Source organism: Channa argus, chromosome 10 (assembly GCF_033026475.1).
Source record: "Channa argus isolate prfri chromosome 10, Channa argus male v1.0, whole genome shotgun sequence".
Classification (NCBI taxonomy): Eukaryota; Metazoa; Chordata; class Actinopteri; order Anabantiformes; family Channidae; genus Channa; species Channa argus.
The window spans coordinates 11623700-11644356 of NC_090206.1; the positions used below are offsets into that span (position 1 = coordinate 11623700).

At 37.3% G+C, this 20657-nt stretch overlaps 4 protein-coding genes across 8 annotated transcripts; 1 reads left to right on the forward strand and 3 right to left on the reverse strand.

Annotated features, from left to right (window-relative positions):
* Positions 1-39: 39 nt before the first annotated feature.
* On the reverse strand, positions 40-1612 carry uqcrq (ubiquinol-cytochrome c reductase, complex III subunit VII). Its single transcript, XM_067519545.1, has 3 exons — positions 1530-1612; positions 615-786; positions 40-218 (listed from the first exon to the last, which is right to left on the reverse strand). Exons 2-3 carry the CDS (start codon positions 766-768, stop codon positions 124-126), a joined length of 249 nt encoding a protein of 82 aa, XP_067375646.1. The 5' UTR covers positions 769-786; positions 1530-1612; the 3' UTR covers positions 40-123.
* Positions 1613-1906: 294 nt separating this feature from the next.
* gdf9 (growth differentiation factor 9) lies at positions 1907-6196 on the reverse strand. Its single transcript, XM_067518044.1, has 2 exons — positions 5624-6196; positions 1907-4380 (listed from the first exon to the last, which is right to left on the reverse strand). The coding sequence occupies exons 1-2, from the start codon at positions 5985-5987 to the stop codon at positions 3443-3445; spliced, it is 1302 nt and encodes a 433-aa protein (XP_067374145.1). The 5' UTR covers positions 5988-6196; the 3' UTR covers positions 1907-3442.
* A 798-nt stretch (positions 6197-6994) lies between these two features.
* On the reverse strand, positions 6995-10703 carry sowahab (sosondowah ankyrin repeat domain family member Ab). Its single transcript, XM_067518038.1, has one exon. It carries the CDS (start codon positions 9643-9645, stop codon positions 8269-8271), a length of 1377 nt encoding a protein of 458 aa, XP_067374139.1. The 5' UTR covers positions 9646-10703; the 3' UTR covers positions 6995-8268.
* Positions 10704-10767: 64 nt separating this feature from the next.
* On the forward strand, positions 10768-20195 carry LOC137133911 (septin-8-A-like). Of its 5 annotated transcripts, XM_067518041.1 has the most exons (11): positions 10768-10916; positions 12518-12632; positions 12779-12974; positions 13472-13658; positions 13740-13901; positions 14219-14315; positions 14508-14676; positions 16289-16421; positions 16515-16705; positions 18689-18775; positions 19717-20195. In XM_067518041.1, the coding sequence occupies exons 1-10, from the start codon at positions 10881-10883 to the stop codon at positions 18690-18692; spliced, it is 1290 nt and encodes a 429-aa protein (XP_067374142.1). In that variant the 5' UTR covers positions 10768-10880; the 3' UTR covers positions 18693-18775; positions 19717-20195. The 5 variants fall into 5 exon arrangements, with proteins under 5 accessions (XP_067374142.1, XP_067374140.1, XP_067374144.1 ...); XM_067518039.1 differs by lacking the exon at positions 18689-18775; XM_067518043.1 differs by lacking the exon at positions 18689-18775 and having other exon boundaries at positions 12518-12628.
* The last annotated feature ends 462 nt before the right edge of the window (positions 20196-20657 follow it).

Genomic DNA, 20657 nt, shown 5'->3' on the forward strand with positions numbered 1-20657 from the left:
CAAGAAGAGATGGGTAATGAAAATAAATCAAGGCTGATCTCATATTTATTTTTATATTTATTGGTTAAACATATACAGTTGGAATAAAGAGAGGGCAGGTTTCAGAAAAGGGTTCGAAACAGTTCATTTATCATTCTCAAAGTCAGCGGGATTCTTTCTCTTGCCCTGCTCATGGACACTGTTGCCCCAGCTGTATGTCAGGTACACAAGGGCCATTGCTGAAACAAACAAAAAAAACAAACTCTGGTCAGGATTATGCAAAATGAAAGCAATACAATTAGGTACAGCAAATCAATTAACTGAACTCATTGTTTCAGACTTTGCATTATAGTGATAAACTACTAGTCCTTTAAATAATCTGTATAATCAGGATTATATGAGGCTACAGATCCTAAGTCTATAAATACTTAAAGAGCTATTCAGCGAACAACATTTTGAGGCATATTATTGCAAAACAGCTTATTCTTATTCTAGGATACTGGTCACATACATTTTTTATTGCTTTCTTATTGAAATAATGAATTAACAAAAATCTTCAGTAAACTTGACACTTTATTTCATTAACCTGGGCAAGCTCTAAATGTGAAATACTCAGAAGTGTAAACAAAACTCACGGGGGGCAATTTTGAAGAAAGAGGATGTGAACCTTCTCCACACATTAGGGATTCCCTTGGCAAAGTAATTGGGAAACGCCCTCTGCTCAAAGGGGGACAGGCTGTATGTGATTATATGCCTGACTCTGGCCAAGTCTCCAAAGTGACGACCCATCTTCTCCAGAGAGCTGTTCTGAAATGCAAAAAAAACATATACATACATACATATATATACATACACATACATACATACATACATACATACATTTATTTATTTATTTATTTATTTATTTATTTTAAAGTACAAAATGAAAGATGGGTATTGTGACTGTTAATTAAACAGCACTCCATTATTTACCACTCAAGTAAAGGTGCTGCTATACAATTAATTAAAAAAAAAAAGTGGTCAAATTAGTCTCATACGCAACTGTCAGACAACTGTAACAAGTGACAAGTGCTTGCAAGTGACACACTGCCATTGTAGAGGGAGGCTTAGTCGTGTCCGGTGCTCCAACAATTCTAACATTTATTGAATTCTACTGCCCACGACTGAGCTGATGCCATTGATGATATCATCGATACACACACTAATTAATTTACCCAAACAAAACAATTACTAAACTGTTGTCTTATCTGTGTTGTCAGATCCTTAGCGCTAATTGAAAACGTGCTACTTGTTAACCTGACGGCTGACTATAAGCATCACCAGACTAGCGGCAGCTGCAGTAGGTTAACGTTAGCTAACTAGCTGTACGCAGCTAAGGTACAAACAGACCTTGAAACGCTAATTCTACTAGCCTGTTAGGATTGATCGCTTAATCGAAATACTCCAAACCCTAGTAAGTCCTAATCAAACAAAAGGAATGTCTCTTACGAAACACAGTGGTTGGAATAAAACTAATGCAACAATATTAAAACTGTGACATTGAACCATACCGTGCCACTTCTCGTTGTGCTCCTTGATAAAGTTCCGGTGTCCTTCCGTTTTATGCGAGCAGAAAGCCCGCTACACACTCCAGTAGCGCCACCCAACGGAAGGGAGTTTGGTCATCTGACTCTTTTGATACTGCAGTCTTCTCACTTCAAAGTAATTATCTTTGTTCGGCTGTAAACTTGAGCTATATCTTAACAGGTGAGCAATGGCTGGCAAGTTGATTTACATGTACAAGCCAATAATGAGTAGATCACATCCACCCGAGTTTCAACGCAAAGTGGGTTTGACTGGAAGGGATGCAATTCAAAGAGATGCCACAATTTGCTTAAAAAATATATTTTATTGACCAATAATACTGAACAATCTTAAGCATTTCTAATTTACTTTGCATTTTACAATGTTTTGCCTTTTTAAATGTTTGTAACTCCTTATTAAATCCCAGCTCTTCCAGTCACATTTGAGCAAGACACTGAATCCCAACTTTGTTCTCCCATGAGTGTTGGCCAGCTGCATAGCTCCACTGTGTGGGATTGTGAGAGCGAATGGGTTAATGATAATGAGAAGCAGTGTAAAGTTCTTTGAGTACTAATAGGTAGAAAAGCGCTATATAAGTGCAGACTATTTAAAACTTATTTTTCAATTATTCCTAGAGTTATGAGACACTATCTTAGATTTCATTATCTTCCCAGACATTTGGACACTATAAAATTTTCTTTATTTCAAATCGTTCAACCCTTTGGGGGGTTTGAAACGAAAACATTGAACTGACAGTCACAGGAAATTATTGTCTGCGGAATAAATACTTAATACATTTATTTGTGAATAGTTAATTGCGCTCTCTCTTACACAGGTAGTGTTTTCATGTCAGTTTTTCTGATAATCAGGTATTGATACATTGTTTTTTGTTTTGCCAATAAAGGATTTGAGTACTACAAGTATCAGATTCCTACCTCATTGTTGTAGAAAGTGGATTGTGAGTGTATCCTGCTGTGTACTTGGCAAAGCCATTTGGACTAATTACTCAGAACAGAAAAACCACACAAAAATCAATGTTTCTCTTGTTTCTTTAGTGCATATTTCCTTATGCTGTGTCATATCAACCAGCTGTATGCAGACAATAATAACATTTATGCCTGCTATTTTTTTTTATTTTCCACCTTTTCATAGATAATTACATGTTTGCATTCTTTTGAATATCCCTATGCTGAGCACAGCCATATACTGAAATTGTTCAATTTTTATAAATAGATATGACATGCATATAGTCACATTCAACCAGTACAAAGTCATAGGCATGCAGTCAATTCATGCGTACAGAGTCACTCAGTGACCAGAAGTAATAAATATACACTGAAACCTTGACAACCTTCATTCTGGACATTATTAAGACAGATGTCTGTAATCTCCAGGAATAAAATGATATGTAAAAGGTTTTATAAGAATTTGTGATCACTGTCATCTTTTGTCCAGAACAGGGCTACTTAAAAATGGCAATTGTGCTAAAGAATAATGACAGACCAGCCACCCAAAATAAATTAACAAAAAGTAACTTAAAATAAATTAGACTCATCATACACCACACATTTTTGTGTGTCAGATTCAGTACTATATTGCAAACAGTAAGTTAAAGAACCAAATGTATTTGCACCCATTCTTGTCAGAACTTAACACAAAGGAAATAAATGTCACATTTCCACATTTTTCATTAGGATAAAATACTCTTTGTTTAAGTAAATACACCTGCTCCAGATCATGCACAACAATTTTCTAAATTCATGAAATCACTGAGCCTGGTCAGAATGATAGATGTTCTGTTAGGAGACATTTAGAGTCCACTTGTGATGATAGCTGACAAGGTTAGTAGAATGTTCTCTTCAGCCTGTATAAGAGCAGAAAAAAACATGATGGTAGTTGGTCAGCGACATGTGCATCTGGTGGCAATCATGTCTTCAAACTCCTTGTAGACATATGAGCCATCCTCTTCAAAGATCATGACACTCAGGGGGCTGTAATGGGAGGGAACACATGATGGCCTGGGCACAGAGGAGTCAAGCTTCTCATAGATGATGTTTTGCACCATGGTGTGGACAGGTGAACCGTAGATGAAGCCCATGGTCCTCGGGCAGATGCCTCTGCAGTACCTGGGGTTGTACTTTGGTGGAAAAACAATCCAGTGATCCAATTTGAGTTGGCTGAATCGCACCCTGAAATCATACAAGGCACAGTCGCTTGTTGGGAATTCAGAGATTGGAAGAAGCTCAGGTAGGTGGATATCCAAGCCCTTATCACCTCGTTTGCTCTTCTGAGATTCCCTCTTCCATCTTCTTTTGCGCCCAAACCTCTTTCCTGGCTTGAACATCCTCTTCTTGTGAAAAGTGCTCGCTGCAGCGGATGGCCTTTGGCCTGCTCCGGCACTGACCAGTAACCTCCAATTGGTGGATTTGCCGGTGTCATTGAGATAAAGCAGCAGAGGAGGAGACCTAAGGGTAAACTCCAGTAAACCTCTGCGCCCAAGAGCTCTGGCTCTTTGTTCTTCTGGGCAGGTGATGTTAATGAGCAAGTGTATATTTTTCTTTTGAAACTTAAAGAGGGGGTGGAGAAATGAGGTGATGTCAACCTCCACCCAGTACCTGTTGCTCCTGCTTTCAGCATCAGCTGTGAAGTTCACAGCATGGCGGACTCCAGGACACAGTTGACACTGGTTTGAGAGCTCCTGCTCCTTGATACTCAGGTAGCATAAGTTCCCAGGTGCTGGATGGTTGTGGTCAAAATTGTACAGCAGGGCAGACTTCAGAAGCTGCTCTTTTCTTCTTACTTGTTCAAGGCTGTAGGAAAGATCCTGCATAAAACTTTCTGAAGGAAAAAAAGAAAGCATTAGGCACTGTGTCACAGTATGTCCATCACCTAGTAGGAGACATGGCACAAATATCCATGGGCTCATGATGGTACTAAAATTAGCCAGTTTATAAGTATAAATATTTCCATATGACACATGCCTGTGTGTGCATAACACTGCTGTTGTTTTGAGTTTAGGGTCAATCTGTGATCTCACATTTCCACCGAATAACTGATTCATAAAATAAACAATTCTACATGACACAAACTGCTTAGAAATATCATTTACACCCAAATGTATTTATTGATTATAACAATTGTGCAATCAAGTTTACAAATCTTATAACCATATGAAAACTATCATAATACATTGCACTGTTGAGATAATATACCAACAAGACTTAGCCAGTCAATGGGTAATTTGGATCACTATCACGGCTAATATTTAATATATAACATATTAAATATTAGCTGTGATAGTTGTGACAATGTTTAATTCAGAGATATTTAGTCCTTCGACATTTTGTCTTTTTGTCACACAATACTGGACATTAAAATCATGCAACACCACAAGTTGTATCAACACAAGTTACATCCTTTATGTATATACCTGTAGCTTCAAAATTCAAGTGCAGAGTAAACAAGAGACTAAACATTAAAGTTTCATTTCATGCCCAACCTGCAACTGAAATCCTATAGCAGAAAATTACTACCTTGTGGTATGGTTTTCTGCGAGTTGGCCAGGCTTGTAATGATTTATAATTTTTATTTAAACTTTGTGCAAAACAACAATTAAAAAGGTCTTCAAACTAGACACATGGCCCCGATTAAAACAGAGCCACTATGATGGTAGCTATGGTAACTGTGATAAAATGTAAGTTGATATGCTCCTAAATGAACAACTATTCCATTAATATTGCCAAAACTATTCAGTACAGTAAATCTGTGGTTTGTAGAACCCATGTGGCCCCAGAAGCAGTTGTTAATTTAACTTTGTCCTACAATAGATTTGTCAAAGTGACACTGACCTCATTATAATTGTATCTTTATTTATATGGTGGTGTACACCACGAGCCAAATCAGTGGCTTTTCGTTAGACCATATGACCTTATTATGACCCTTTGTTGGGACTTTTTCTTCAGGAGTTTTCAGAGAAATTATAGTTTTAGTAATCGAATGTGTAATACAACACCTCAAAACGTTGCGAATAGCGTTAACATACAGTTTTGTGGCCGTTATGACCTCTGGTTTAATTGCTCACCTTTATTACTTTGTGCAAGACATTCATCTTCTGGCTTGATCAGTCGGACAGTGTTGTAAACTGAATTCCCGTCCAAACTCCTCTGCACTCTAGATGACTTCCTGTAAACCTCCTTCAGATATTTTATGTACCTGTGCTCGGGCTTCGTCTTTTTCTTAAGGCTTGGGTTCCATCTCGACCCTCCATGCTCTGAAAGGGCTTTGAGCAGTGGGGAGAAAATGCTGCTGTACGGGTAAGAAAAGTCGCCCCATTTGTGCAGCGCATTAGAGGCAGCCAGAGACGATCTAACCAGGGGACAGCTGCAGGTGACCAGCAGCAGTAAGGCAACTGTGCGAAAATAACGTAGGGCAGCTGCCATCAGCATTTGTTTAATTCGTTATAAATTACAAAACCAGTCGAAACTTAGAGAGACTCTCCACTGAGCTCGAGGCCAACGGAACCACGCACGTGCCGCCGCTGATCAACAGCACAGGTGTTGCCAATCAACTTTATAAGTCATGGTACTTTTACAGGTAGGAGATCAATTCGACCGGTGAGCTTCTGACACAGCATCTGCCAAATCGTAAACGATGCCGCCGCCGCTGCTGAATTAGAGAGTGATTTATCCATCTGGTACTCATCTAAAAGTGAATCAAATGCAACACTTAACTCACCATATTAAATATAGTCACGTCTGGATTCACGGTAAGTCTAAAAACGAGAATGCAATTGTCAAACTAATGACCATATTAAACAAAAACATATTTGATATATGAAAACACATTCCCTCCACAAAGACTGCTTTTCCACATAAGGGCTATGCTGTGCTTTTATTTTGAAGATAAGTCTTCAAACATCCGGCACAGCCAAGAGTACTGTTCTCATTTAACTTTACACCATTAAAGAATAATAAAAGTGTAGGTATCTCACTCCTTTGTACATGGGTTTTTGGAGGTAAGTTTAAGAATGATCAACTAACAAATTAAAAGTGGGAAGATAAAGTTAATCTAACCTGTTGTTGTACGCTGTGAATAACAGTTGATACTAACTAGCACACAGCATTAGCTACTAGCCACTTCCCTTAAGTTGTTGGTTGGGTTGCTAAGCAACAAGCAATCTGAGGTTAAGTACAAAACCCATCCATGTGCCATGTGTAGTGTCTGACTTTGTAATCAAACAGAAAACAGAAATAAATTAAATTTAAATCTGACTGGTTTATCTGGTTTTGATATTTGATTTGAAAGAGTTTTTCTTAAAATAATGCAACAAATGAATGACAGCCAAGATAGACTCCAGCGCCCCCTTGACCCAAATAGGATAAGCAGTGACAGATAATGGATGAATGGAGGTATAACTGGACAATATGATGTTGTCTACTGTAATTATCATCACACATCTTTGGTCTTGTAATCATTTTATTTACACTATATTTTTTGCATTAAAATATTCTCTTGAATAATACACTAATAATGCAAAGCCAGATTTTTTTTCTCTCTTTCTTTTTACAAATTTATTTCCATTTTTTTTTCATGGAAGGTTTTAAAAAAAATTCATCCATGCCTGTAATAATTAATTGTTATTGTTAATCACATATATATTCACATTATCTTATAATTGTAAATATTTTTTATTGTACAGATAAATGACAATAAAAAATATTTTACACTTTTAGTAATGTATTGTTATTAGTATGTTTTTCACCAAGCTTTTCTAAAGGGAAATAACATTTTCCTGTCCATCAGTTAACAACATCTAAGTCTGAATTATTTAATTTGATGCCCAGTGACAAATGACCTGACGGGGTTTGTCTTCTGAGCACCAGTCTACTCAAAACAAGCTAAAAAAAAAACAAATGGAAAAACATGAAATGTTTTTTTTAATAATATGTTGTTAGCTTAGGATTAGTTCTTTATTACTTTTATTTTACATTATGAAAGCTAATGTCTCAGATTAGTCAACTTGTTAGTCACTACGTTATGTGAAATGCAACAAATCTATTAGAGTGACTATAACCATTGTGTTTTTATCTTTTTTATCAGCATGTATAATACATGTCTTAGTGTGTCTTTTTAACCATAGCAGTCCAGAAATGAGGCCCTCAAGTCAAGTTCACAAAGAAATGAATAAAGGAGACATTCCACCACCCTGGCTAGTTGCCTGCTTTGCATAACTCACCCACAATGATCCAGCTTTGCTTTTATGGAACTTAACAATGAGAGGTAGTTAATTTAAAAATGTTAAAATGTACCACTGTGTTTCTTAACATTTCCAAATGTTTTCTCTGGACTTAATTTGCCTAAAAGAACTTTAATTATCAAAATGAAATCAATTAGATTGTTATGACTATATGATTTGGTGTGCACAAAATAAGTGAGCATTATTCACCAGAAAGACCATTACATGTTTTACAAAGATGCACAGTTGTGTTGTTAAAATAAGTTAAATAGGTGAATTCAACTAAGGAAGATTTTTTTAATATAAATACATTTTTTAAATATTACATCCAACAGTGATACATTGTACAGACTACAACTTGCTATGTATATAGAGACTACACATTTATAGCCTTAGTCAGTATGGCCTTAGTTAAAATCATAATGTTTTTAATATTAAGACAGTATTAGCTCTTAGAATTGTTATATTCCCTTCAGTGATACAGATGATTCTCACCAATCTGGAGCAAACTTGTTTGATGGTTTTTGCTTTTTTCCAATATGAGGCTGGAACAGTTTACTAATAGTGCTGAAGCCTTTTGAGTTCTCTGTGTATTCTTCATCTCTCTTCTCCCTGTACGTTCTCTGTTGCAGACCTTCCAGAAGTCGTCTGATCTCAGCTGATGTACCATTGCCCAGGTAGTGAAAGGCCTTCTTGCCATTATTATCTCTTATCGTTACATCTGCTCCATACCCTTGCACAAGCGTAACCATTACCTCAGTGTGGCCATGTATTGCTGCAATATGCAAAGGTGTGTATCCTCCATGTGCTTTGCTGTTGATGTTAATGTAAGTGCCTCTTTTCTTAGAGATGTCTATAAGCTTATGTATCATCTCACTGTTGCCATCTTTGGCCGCCCAGTGCAGTGCTGTGAATCCTGACATGAAGTCTTTTTTCTCTGCTAAGCGAGTGTCCATCAACAGCAAAACATAGATTTGTCCCCATAGCCCAGCAGCACACTTTACTAACCACTCGTGAGCTAATGGCTCCAAAGGCACAGACTCTATGTACTTGGCATCCTCTGTCTGTCCTGGGGGCTTGTTTGGGGGCCTCATTTGGGGAAATTCTTTGGCTTGCATGTCCCCTGTTGGTCTGGTTTTCCCACATTGTGTGCCACTTAGAAATGTATCCATGCAAGACGGAACGTTAGAGTTGAGAGTTGGCACAGACGGTGCGGGAACTGTAGCTCCCAACGTTATTGGTTTGTCTGAGGTTTTGTGCTGATTCACTTGGCCATGACGTCCATCCTGTTGTAGTTGTGCACAGTCTCTCGGTGGAGATTTTACTGCTATGACAGCGAACACTGCTCCTAATTTTCGCGCTGTGCTGCTCTTCAATACTTTGACAGTAGCTGTGTCCGCACTGCTGTCGTTCTTTCTTGATAAGTGCCCCATGCTCTGCACACTTCCCACTGACATTTGTTTGGCACCACCATGAATGCTGTCACTTATGTTTGACACATAGCATATACTATTGTTTTCAATGTCTGAATAAACCATCCTGGCTGACTCGGAACGATCAGGTGATGTGTACGAAAAGCTCGTATTTTGGCTCGAGAAACTGTCATCCAGCTGCGTTTTCTGCAAAGCATCCACCTCTTTAACAAAGTCCTGATACCTTTTCTTCGCGACTACAAACTTCACCTGGTCGATCTGTTTAACCACAGCCACGCTGTTCACCAACTTCTTGAAAAGCTCCCTATTGTGCTGCTTTTCTGCGGGATCAGTGCCGCTGATCTGCCCCCTGAAATTGTTCACCAGCTCCGAGTTCTTCACTTTGCCTCCATTCTCTAGTAAAAACGATAATATAGCTTCTTGGGTCAAAGCCATTTTGTGCTGCCGGGAAAAATATGAATAGATATAGCAGATAGCTTCAACAAAGCCCGAGGGATTATCTCCTCGCTATCCGTGCTCCCTTCTCAGTTCTGTCCTCCACCAACCTGCTGCTTCCGGCGTCTCCAAATAAATTCATCCGTTTTTTTAAACATGGCACTCCCCGTTCAAAGGCAGTGTTGGGGCAGCGCAGGCTCATGATTTCTCTCGGTTATACTTGATCATTGAGAAGCCAATTATTTGTACATTGTTGTACGCAATCGTTATATTGAGTTACATTAAACCATATGCTGGTTATATTTATCACAATTTGTTATTGTTTTATATTCCTTTTCAAATCATCATCTCATTTCATGACCCTACACGACACCACCATTATTACTGCTGTGATGCAAAACGTATTGAGATCTTTTGTATGAGAGCAAATGGCAAAATCTCAGTGCAATAGGCTACATTCCAGTTGATCCTCAATGCATAACTGCACTTTGGTGATGAAGTGTTTGAAAAATTAAAAATGCAAAAACTCATAATAATCCAGTATTACAATAGTCGCAGTTACAATGTCTTGTTATGGGCCTGTAACTGGATATTAATTTTGAAGTTAAATTTTGATTTTACAATATCTGTCGTATGCCTATTTATACTATGAGTATGAGAGTTGCATGTAATGGAAATACTCAAGCAAAATACAAATACCTACAAAATTGTAGTTACTTTCTTCCACAGTCAGACTCTGAAGTAATCGCGTTGCTATAGGATACAGCTTGTGTCCGACTGTTAAATGAACTTGGACCCACAGGAAATTAAGGGAAATTAAACATTTAGCTAATGCTGTTGTTGTCATATTCCACATCTGTTATGTAACATCAAAATTGTTAACAGAATTTTAAAAAATGTGCTGCACCAGAAATGTTTCGCAAAATAGACCATTGATTGTTTGTCTAACATCTTGTTGTCATCTGTCGACACCTGCAATCCCGGCACTAAGGCACTTAGGCTCCTGAGTTAAAAAACAAAACAAAACAAAAACAAAACTATTGGCGCTTGGATCAAATTCCTCAAAGGTAAAATGAGGTAGGCTGTTAGTTGCCTATTTAGAGCTGTAATGTCGCCCTCCAGCACCGAGGGGGTGTTGCCTCCAAGTGGTCATATTGAGAGGAGTATGAGTCTGTCCCTGCGTGATGTGGAGAGCTGGTCGGACTGAAGACAGATCATTCTGCACATAGCCACTTATGACGATGGCGGCCAATGAGATGGATGCTTTCGCAGTGAGTATGACGATTTTCTGTCCGTAGACTACAATTAGTAATCTAACAAGCTGGGCGCCTTCACGTGTCTGCAAGAGAGGGTCTAACATGCGGCAGAATCGCTGCGGTGATAAGAAAGCTTGTTACGTCTGATGAATCGGGATAAAGACGGACTTTGAGCTACGGTTGATTCAATAGAAATTATGCCTCGTCGCCCTGTTTTTGATGATCAATCTGCGGGGATGCAGCAACCGCGCAGTCCAGCATCCGAGCAGATGCCAAGCATGAAACAGCAAGAACCCTGTGCATCAACACTTTGGTGTTTACCGTGTCAGCACCTCTGACAGGTGTTTACGGGTGCTGAGTTAACACCACGGCTGGGCCACGCTGAAACACAGAGCACCAGGCAGTAAAATACTAAGTTAAGAGGATAAACATAAGTAGCACCCCCTTTAAATGGTAGGCGCCTGCTCCTGCAGATTTACTGTCTCGTTGCTCGCCGAAACAAACCTAAGTATCTATCAGCAAAGCGTACAATGTGTGAACTAAAATGCCATTTGTTTGCCCGGAGCTTAGTCTCATGTTTAAGAGGTGGAAGACTGTAAGTTAAGCTACTGTGTGTGTTTATATATTTTTCAATGGGGGTTGTGTGTACCAGGGCAGCCAGAAGCTTGGATGTCCTCTCACTCTGTGAAATAACATCTAGATAAAGAGCTCTTTGTATGTGTGTGCTTGAAGAGACACGGACAGAAACTGATGATTGTTGTATTGAACACATCCTGGTCCTCATGTTGAGCTTTTTACAAGATGCCAATATCCGAGGGTGTATTTTGTATTTGAGGGATGACGTCACAGCTTATAGAGTCAGGGCACAACACATTCAGAGTATTATACACAACCTAAAATGCCATTATACAATGTCAGTGTTATGAATTACCATGAAAAGAAAACTAATTTGATTACCAATTACCTGTTGATTTTCACTAATTTCCACCAAAATGCCTCCACCTTTTTAAGTTGTGATATTTTCCTGATGTAATCATTGTACAGCTGTTTGAGCAAAACAAGCAAGAGGTAATGCTTACCTCTGAACAATTGTGAGATTTTTGACAACTTCCTGGTAGATAAGATAAGATATTAGTTAGAATCATGAGACAGTAATGAAATATAATTGGTTGTTAGAGCCCTAAATTAAAGCATTTTTATAATCTCAAACAATGCAGTGTGTGCTACATTATAGTTAGACAATGCTCTTAGGATATGTTCTAAAATCCCATATAAACAATATGACAGTCAATGTGCTGCACAACTAATTTTCAAGCCAGCATTGCGTATCTTTGGTAGAGTTTGATTTCTAATAAGACAAAAGCTTTTTATAGGTCAGACTATCTGGTATGTCAAATGGAACAGAGATGACCTCATTTGCAAATAATGCATTTAGGCTTGAAAGCAGAATATGGTGATGAGGTGTGGCAGAAAGACTTTTTTTAAAGTCTTCATTTTTTGGTATTCTATTTTGTTTCATCTGATATTTACCCATATGAGGTTACTATTATGAAATATTAATATAATGAAAGTAAGTTTTTCTAATACATTTTTTTTCCTGTTTCCAAAAACCTCAGAATGAGGAAAAGCGAAACCTGGAACTTGGTGGGCATGTGGGGTTTGACAGTCTTCCAGATCAGCTTGTCAGCAAATCAGTTGCACAGGGATTCTGCTTCAACATCCTTTGTGTAGGTATGTCTGAACATAGGAAAAGTTCATAATCTGAAAGTATGAAAAATATTAGTGAAACATGCATTAATTTTAAATTTGGACTTTTAATCCATCACCTAGTTTTTCCTTCATTTCACTTCACTGAGTGAAATAATATATTTTCTCAGGTGAGACAGGTATAGGGAAATCCACATTAATGAACACACTTTTCAATACAACATTTGAAAATGAAGAAGCCAGCCACTATGAGAATGAGGTACGTCTACGCCCACTAACGTATGATCTGCAGGAGAGCAATGTCCACCTCAAACTGACCATTGTGCACACTGTTGGGTTTGGAGACCAGATCAACAAAGAAGAAAGGTACTAATTCTAAAGTTTATTAGAATGATATCATGAGTGGTGGTTGTGCTTAGAATGAGATGAGTGTGGACCAAACTGTGCTGCAAATAGAAAGAAAACATTGAATAGTTATAGAAAACCTGTCTTAGAAAATGTCCAAGTAGTGTTATTGAGTGATACTGATACTGATACTGATTTTTAAAATTTCAGAGCTTGTATTAAATTTTTTTTTACTACACACTTGAAAGAGAGATCTGCCCTGTTGTTGGCATATGAATTGGAAGGGAAGAAGGAAAGCAAAGGAATGACTGGTAGAACTAATGCAATCTCAATAGATATTTTTGTGCTCCCACAACAGGGAGTTTTAAAAGCGAGGATTCTTGGCTGAAAGGCTATTTAGTGGCAGATTTGTAACTAAGATGCTAACATAGCTCCCAGATGACAAGGAAAGACATAGAAAGTTCAATGTTCCCATGGATAATGTGTAATTATTATGTGTATCTCTGTTTTCTTGGCAGCTATAAACCTATTTTGGAGTACATTGATACCCAGTTTGAAAAGTACCTTGAAGAAGAGCTGAAAATAAAACGATCCCTGTACAATTACCATGACACAAGAATCCACATTTGCCTGTATTTCATTGCTCCCACTGGACACTCCCTGAAGTCCTTGGATCTTGTCACAATGAAGAAACTGGACAGCAAGGTTAGAGAAGAATTTGGCACCATGTATTTTAGCACTTATTATTATTTGTTCCAGTCTGTCACTTGTGTCTTTTCCATGCAGGTGAACATCATCCCTGTTATTGCAAAGGCAGACACAGTATCAAGGAGTGAACTGGACAAATTAAAAATAAAGATTGTGAGTGAGCTAGTCAGCAATGGAGTTCAGATCTATCAGTTCCCTACAGAGGATGACGCTGTTTCAGAAATCAACTCTTCAATGAATGTGAGGAGACACATACAAGTGGGGTTGTACTTAATTGCTGTTGTAAAATGTAGGAATTGTGTTTATAGCTTATAGGTGGGTTCAAATTATAAATTATTGTGGATGATCAATATCTCCAGCCCTAAATTCATTAAATTAATTCTAATTATCATGCCACCATTTTATGACTGCGTTTGTGGTAAACTAAGTGAATGTAAGGCACAAAAAAATTTGAATCCACACTTTACGTTTATTTTACGTTTGTTGTAAAATAATAGTAGTATTACTTTTAACCTTTTTTTACGATATTGTAACAATATCAGTATTCTTTGTTACAGAGTCATCTTCCCTTTGCTGTTGTTGGAAGTGTGGAAGACGTTAAAGTAGGAAATAAGATGGTGAAAGCAAGATTGTACCCCTGGGGTTCAGTACAGGGTGAGTACAATGAGTTGATTTGACAGCATCATAACAGTTCCCCAGAAAGTGCTGGTCGTAATTCAGTTTCACGCTTTTGATCTGCTACTAGCTTTTCAGTCTAGCTTATAACTAAGAACACATTAAACAGAAAGAGGTCAATAAGAGTTTGTTTACGCACATAAGGTTAAATGACCAAGCTTTTTTTCCCAGTCGAGAATGAAAACCACTGTGATTTTGTGAAGCTGAGGGAGATGCTACTGCGTGTGAACATGGAGGATCTCCGGGACCAAACACACGCTCGACACTATGAACTCTACCGTCGCTGCAAGCTGGAAGAGATGGGCTTCAAGGACACAGACCCAGACAGCCAGTCATTCAGGTGAAATTAGAGATCACGGTGTTGTAATGCATCCAGGCAATTCACCTCAGAAAAAAAATGTTCTAATAACATTAACTTAGAGAACATTAAAATACACGTGTATATGATTTCCATGAATTCAATGAATTCCACTTGACCTCTTGTTTAGATTAGATATTTCCTTCGGGGGAAAGTTATCCTACTTCATGTATCATAGACATACCCGTTGGTGCTACTCTCATCCAGATTCACAATGTCTGTGTTCTACATCTGCCAAAAAAAACATGAATCTATATACTTTTTAAACTGCGATATAAAGTTTACACATCCCTGTCAAAATGCCAGATTTTTTTAGATGTTTAAAAAAAAACAGTCCAACATAAATCACTTCAGAATATCCACCCTTAATGTGACCTATAATCTATGCAATATAATTTAAAAACTAAAGTTTTGGTGGAATGTGGTGCTTTGTTGAAACACCATTTGATTTTGTGACACTATTCAGTCTTTTGGCTTAGGAGTCTATCAGTAGGGAACATTTTGGCTTGGACATTTTTGCCCACTCGGAATCTGTCAGATTGTGAGGGCACTTTGATCCTCTTCTGGTGAAGCTATTCTTTTGGAGGTATGCTCTGGGTTGTTGTCATGCTGAGAGGCAAAATTCCTTTTCATCTTCAGCTTTTTAGTTGAGGCCTGTAGGTTTTGTGCCATAACTGACTAATATTAAGTGTTCATAATTCCCTCCACCTTGACTAAATCTCCAGTTCCAGCTAAAGAACAAACATCCCCAAAGCATAATGCTGCCAGCACCATACTTGAGTGTGGGTATACGTTGTCCTTTTGGTGATCTTTTTTTTTTTTTGTGGACGTGCCAACCAGATTTTCCCATATGCTTTTGTCATACTTGATGTAGGTTTTTGCAAAATATAGCTGGGCTTGAACATTTTTTTAAGAAAAAGCTTCTGTCTTGCCACGCTACCCCACTGCCCAGACATTAAAGTATGGGAGTTTGTTGTCACATGTAGTACACAGCCTTGCCAGAAATTACTTCAGCTCTTTTCAAGTTGCTGGAGGCCTCTTGGCAGCCTTCTGGACCTGTTTAGTTCTTGTTTTTTTTAACAGTTTTAGAGGGACATCCAGTTCTGAGTTAAGTTACTTTTGTGCTAATTTTTTTTCCACTTGTTGATGACCATTTCACTGTTTTCCATGGTGTATCTTATGTCTTGGAATTATTTTGTATTCTTCTGATACCTCCAACAAGATCCCTTTGTTGCTTTGTATGCTCTTTGCAGACCTTGGCTTTAGCTATATGAAAAAACAGAGTAAATATCAGGAAAAACCCTACTAAAACAGCTAAACTTTATATGGCCACTTTAATTGTCACTTCAATTATAGCAGGTGTGTACTGACTACTATTTAACATCAGTTTGAATTTGATTGCGGAATTCTGAACACAGCCCAATACCTAATTATAGGAGGGTGTGCACATTTATGTGGCCACAATATCTTAGTTATTTTTCAGATTTGTTTAACAACTAAGATATGTTTAAACTTAAAAACAACCAGCTCATGGATATTAAGATTGTGCATGACTGACTTTATACTGAATCTAACATAACGAACTGATCTTCAGCCTCCAGGAAACATATGAAGCCAAACGGAAGGAGTTTCTTTTGGACCTGCAGCGCAAAGAGGAAGAAATGAGGCAGATGTTTGTCAACAAAGTAAAAGAGACTGAAGCAGAACTGAAAGAAAAGGAAAAAGAGGTTAAGATTGACATTGTAAAAAATTACTTGCTGAAAATATAACATATCTGAGTTGTCTCACATTGTGCTCTGTCACATCCTGATCATCTCTAGCTTCATGAGAGATTTGAGCAGCTCAAGCGGATGCACCAGGATGAAAAAAAGAACTTGGAAGAGAAAAGACGAGAACTTGAGGAGGAGATGAATGCGTTTAACAGGAGAAAGGTTGCAGCTGAGACACTGATGGGACAGGCACTCCAAGGCTGCTCACAACAGCCATTTAAGAAGGACAAGGATAAGAAGAAGTAAGTCTGCTTTTCTGTATATATTTGAGGTGGGTTCTTTTGTACATCATTGTTGTCATGGCATGTGTCCATGCCACTGAACAGTAATAATACTAACATTTCTCAGGCTACTTGAGAATGAGTTAAATATACATATAGTATATTCACAGATCATGGCCACTAACTTTATTCTCTGAGCCAGTACAGTGTGATTAATGAAATCTTCCCAGAGATGTTATCTTCCCAGAAGCTAGTTTGGCTCGGAAACGTGAGACGGGGACAGATTCAGACTGACACAGTATGCCCAGACACAGTAGGAGGGGTCACTGCTTGCATGACACAGACTATGTCTCTGCAGACTTACATGCCAGACTGTATCTCAGGCAGGGGCACATTGGTTTACTTGCCACTCATCACACAGATACTGGCACCGTGTGCAACGCAGAGGATTTCAGACACCCTACACTGAATTGGTGTCTGTTCTTACATTATACACCGATAAGGCAAAACATTTGGCACACCTGGAGAATCTAATGCAATCCAGTGCAGCAGCTCTGCCATACATTCTTCATTTACAAGTTTATAGGTTGTTATAAGATGAAAATGTCATAAAGGTAATACATTTATTTGTTTATTAGTGAGGTCATAGTTGGTGGTGGTCACCCCGGAGTGCATTATATTCAGAGGTGGATCTAATGTTTTTTCCCCCTCAATAATATTTAAATAGGGTGCCCAAAACTTTAGAACCACCTATTAATATATTGCACTCCAGTACGAATCCACCATCCACTATTACCTTAATGTTCTGACAGCTTCAACCTACATAGTTTGGAGCTCATAATTACCCTTTAAAATCCATAATAACACATTTTTCAGTGAATAGTGAAATGTGACAAGATGTGAAGAAATTTAAGTCTGGCACCTAAAAAAATTATTCCAATAATAGTCTCTATTAATTTGTGACTTTACTGGTTTTGATGGCCATTACAGTGTATATGAAAATATTACTGGTGGCAAAGGCAATGTCAAGCACAAGATGGTTGCAGATGTTGCAATTAATGGATTATCATACCACAGAAAAGATATGTATATGAAAGGAAGACATTTAAAATGTATGCTAAAATGTAATACATGCATGATAATACATACGTTTTTGTAAAGAAAATCCCAAAGGCCACTTGTCAAAATGTAACTTTTACATAGCTATTATATTACTATTATATAACATTATATAGCTATATTGCCTTATTTGAAAGTCTCTAGCCATGTAGACATCTTCTAAATAATTAATAGACACATAAGACAATCTAACTTTACATGTATCAATAAAGTTTCAGGTGTTTGAGTTGAAGTCATGTGTCTACTCCAGTTACAGATTACGTTATCTGTTAAGACTAACTGTCCACTTTGGAAGAAATTAGATGGATTGTTTCATACTTTTAGCAGACAATTTGGTACTGCATTTTTGTTGCTTAATGCAATAGAAAGATCTGGTTACAGTTACAATTGTCATTTAGCAGACGCTTTTATCCAAAGCGACTTACAAGTAGCAGGCAATAGGACATCTTTGGGGTTCAGTGTCTTGCCCAGGGAGACTTCAACATGTAGCCAGGAGAACCCACATCAAACTACTTATCCTGTGATTCATGGAAGACTGCTTCCGACTGCTACCGCCACAGTGCAGTGCTATGCAGCCATTTTTGTTAGTAGAGTCACGGATAGTTGTTAACGTCTTTACTGATCTACTCCCATTTGTCCACCTATGAATGTGGTCTACATCTAACATTTACTTCCATAAGGACAACTCCTGTTTAACAAACCTTATGGAAACAAATTCAGCTAGTCTTAACAGTCTGAAATGAAGGAGAAGATTACAAGAGTGCCCCAAAACTCTGTTGCATTGTCATTTCATTCATTTATTTCTTTGATTTCTACCATACCATTCTACCATAATTCCTTTTTTTTTTTTTTTAGTATTTTGTCTAATTTCTTTTCCCATTTCAGTTGATTTATGGATCAAACATCCAGAGAAACCAGGAATGTATCTGTCATCACTCTATGTGTGGATTCAGTGACAGTGACTTCACAAATGTGAGCTTGAAAAATTAAGTGGCTATAAGCCACTTTGTACTTATGGATCAAAAAGGTAGCCTTGCTCAGTGTATTTAAGTTTTCCCTAATGCTGACTCTGCTAGAAAGGCAATAACAAATCCATCAACTGTTAAGTTAAAATGTAGCTTGTGTTATATCTTGTTTTTCCATGATTGTGTTCATCTCCTGTTGTAACATAAGTCGCTGTTTATCACCAATTCACTGACTCAATGGAAACATGAGACAGTTTATTATACTATAGACTTCATTATACTATAATATACTGTACTAAACTGAAGAATAAGTTGTGCGTTAGGTATTAATATGGTGTAATTATTAATAAGAAATACATTCAACTGTATATAAAACTAATTGTTATTGTTTTTAATATTTGAGGTATACTATTTTAATAGCCTATTGACCTTTCTATGCAAAGTAATGAATAACCTAATCAATGTTATTTTTAGTGAGTCTGGAAATTAGCAAGTGTTTTAACTTAATATTTAAGCCTAAATAAAAAAAGAAAACATAAAATCAAATACAGCATCAGTTCATATGTTCGTCACCTCGATCCATTTCCACTCTGTGGGACTTCATCACATCAACCATTTATATTATTCAGAGCATTTCATATCGAACCAGTTGTCATCATTACATAGACAGATATTGATTTTATAATACCTCTGTTTTTAATCACAGTATTAACTGTGCACAGTATTAACTGTGCACAGTATTAACTGTGCACAGTATTAACTGTGTTTTCTGTTAAACACTTCTTTGTTCAAGTATCTTTTTTGCTCTTCCTTTGGTCAGTGGCAAAAAATGGCAAAAATAACAAAGCTATCATTTGCCCAAAGTATGTGGCTTGACTTGCCATTGCGAATGAATTATTTATTTATTTTATTTGGGTGAATAACATGTTTTTTCTTCTTTTTTCATAGCTTCTTTAGTCTTCCATCTGCGTGTTCACTAACCTCAGGAAGGAATTTGAATTAGAAGAATTTCTTCTACATCGAAAGATCACAGACTAACAATCAAGTGTATTATTTTTACAATGTGAAATAACTGTTTTGTAGAAATGCAATTAACATCCCTGGAAGTAAGACAGCCTGAAGTCTTCCACGTCTTCTAAACTCTCCTTTAAGATTTTAAGCAGCTTTCTGTAGCATGGTCTCTGCATGGCTCCTAACCTTCATTCGAGTATTTAAAGATCTTCATTGCCAAAATGTTTGTTTTTGTACTAAATGTGTTATATGTTTGTAGTTTTTGACTGATTTACACTGTGAAATTATAAAATAACATAATGTTGCTGTTGAAATCTGTATGGATTATATAATGATTTTTAAGCACTTTAAATCAATCATAGTATAAATACATAATGTAATCATTATAAAAGCACCCTGTCATACCTACATCAGCCCCTGTGTTGTGTCTGAAAGTTCTAGTAAGAACTTTTTCACAGTTTAAAACTGGAAGAACTATATATGCTGTAAAAAGTTCTGGAAGTATACAAATTCAGAATTAAATCTATTAATGTCAGTAGATTAATATAGTGGGTCTGTATCGGCCTGCTTACAGATTTGTATATCCTAATGTAATAAACAGTTACTTTATTCAAAAAGTATCTTGTTCTCTCCATAATTGCTCTTTCAGATAGAGGTCAGACAACAGATTCTAAGTTGTGATCTCAGCAGGTTCAGTCCCCTTCCAGATTGCTCCAGAAACATGCCAGTAGTGACCATTAAGAAAGAAAAGGAGGTAAAATATAGTGATATTTTAATGCCTGGCCTATGAAAATTGTTATATGGATCCACTTAGGAGACCCTGTACTGTTTTCTAGAAAATTCATTTATTTAACTATTCACTTCGACTATTTCAGTCT

Coding starts and splice junctions, on each gene's coding strand:
- uqcrq (XM_067519545.1), bottom strand. CDS start 768: ATGGGTCGTCACTTTGGAGACTTGGCCAGAGTCAGGCATATAATCACA. Junction 219..614: donor TTTCTTCAAAATTGCCCCCC/GTGAGTTTTGTT, acceptor TGTTTGTTTCAG/CAATGGCCCTTGTGTACCTG.
- gdf9 (XM_067518044.1), bottom strand. CDS start 5,987: ATGCTGATGGCAGCTGCCCTACGTTATTTTCGCACAGTTGCCTTACTG. Junction 4,381..5,623: donor TCTTGCACAAAGTAATAAAG/GTGAGCAATTAA, acceptor TTTTTCCTTCAG/AAAGTTTTATGCAGGATCTT.
- sowahab (XM_067518038.1), bottom strand. CDS start 9,645: ATGGCTTTGACCCAAGAAGCTATATTATCGTTTTTACTAGAGAATGGA.
- LOC137133911 (XM_067518039.1), top strand. CDS start 10,881: ATGACGATGGCGGCCAATGAGATGGATGCTTTCGCA. Junction 12,633..12,778: donor CTTCAACATCCTTTGTGTAG/GTATGTCTGAAC, acceptor ATATTTTCTCAG/GTGAGACAGGTATAGGGAAA. Junction 13,659..13,739: donor TGAAGAAACTGGACAGCAAG/GTTAGAGAAGAA, acceptor TTTTCCATGCAG/GTGAACATCATCCCTGTTAT.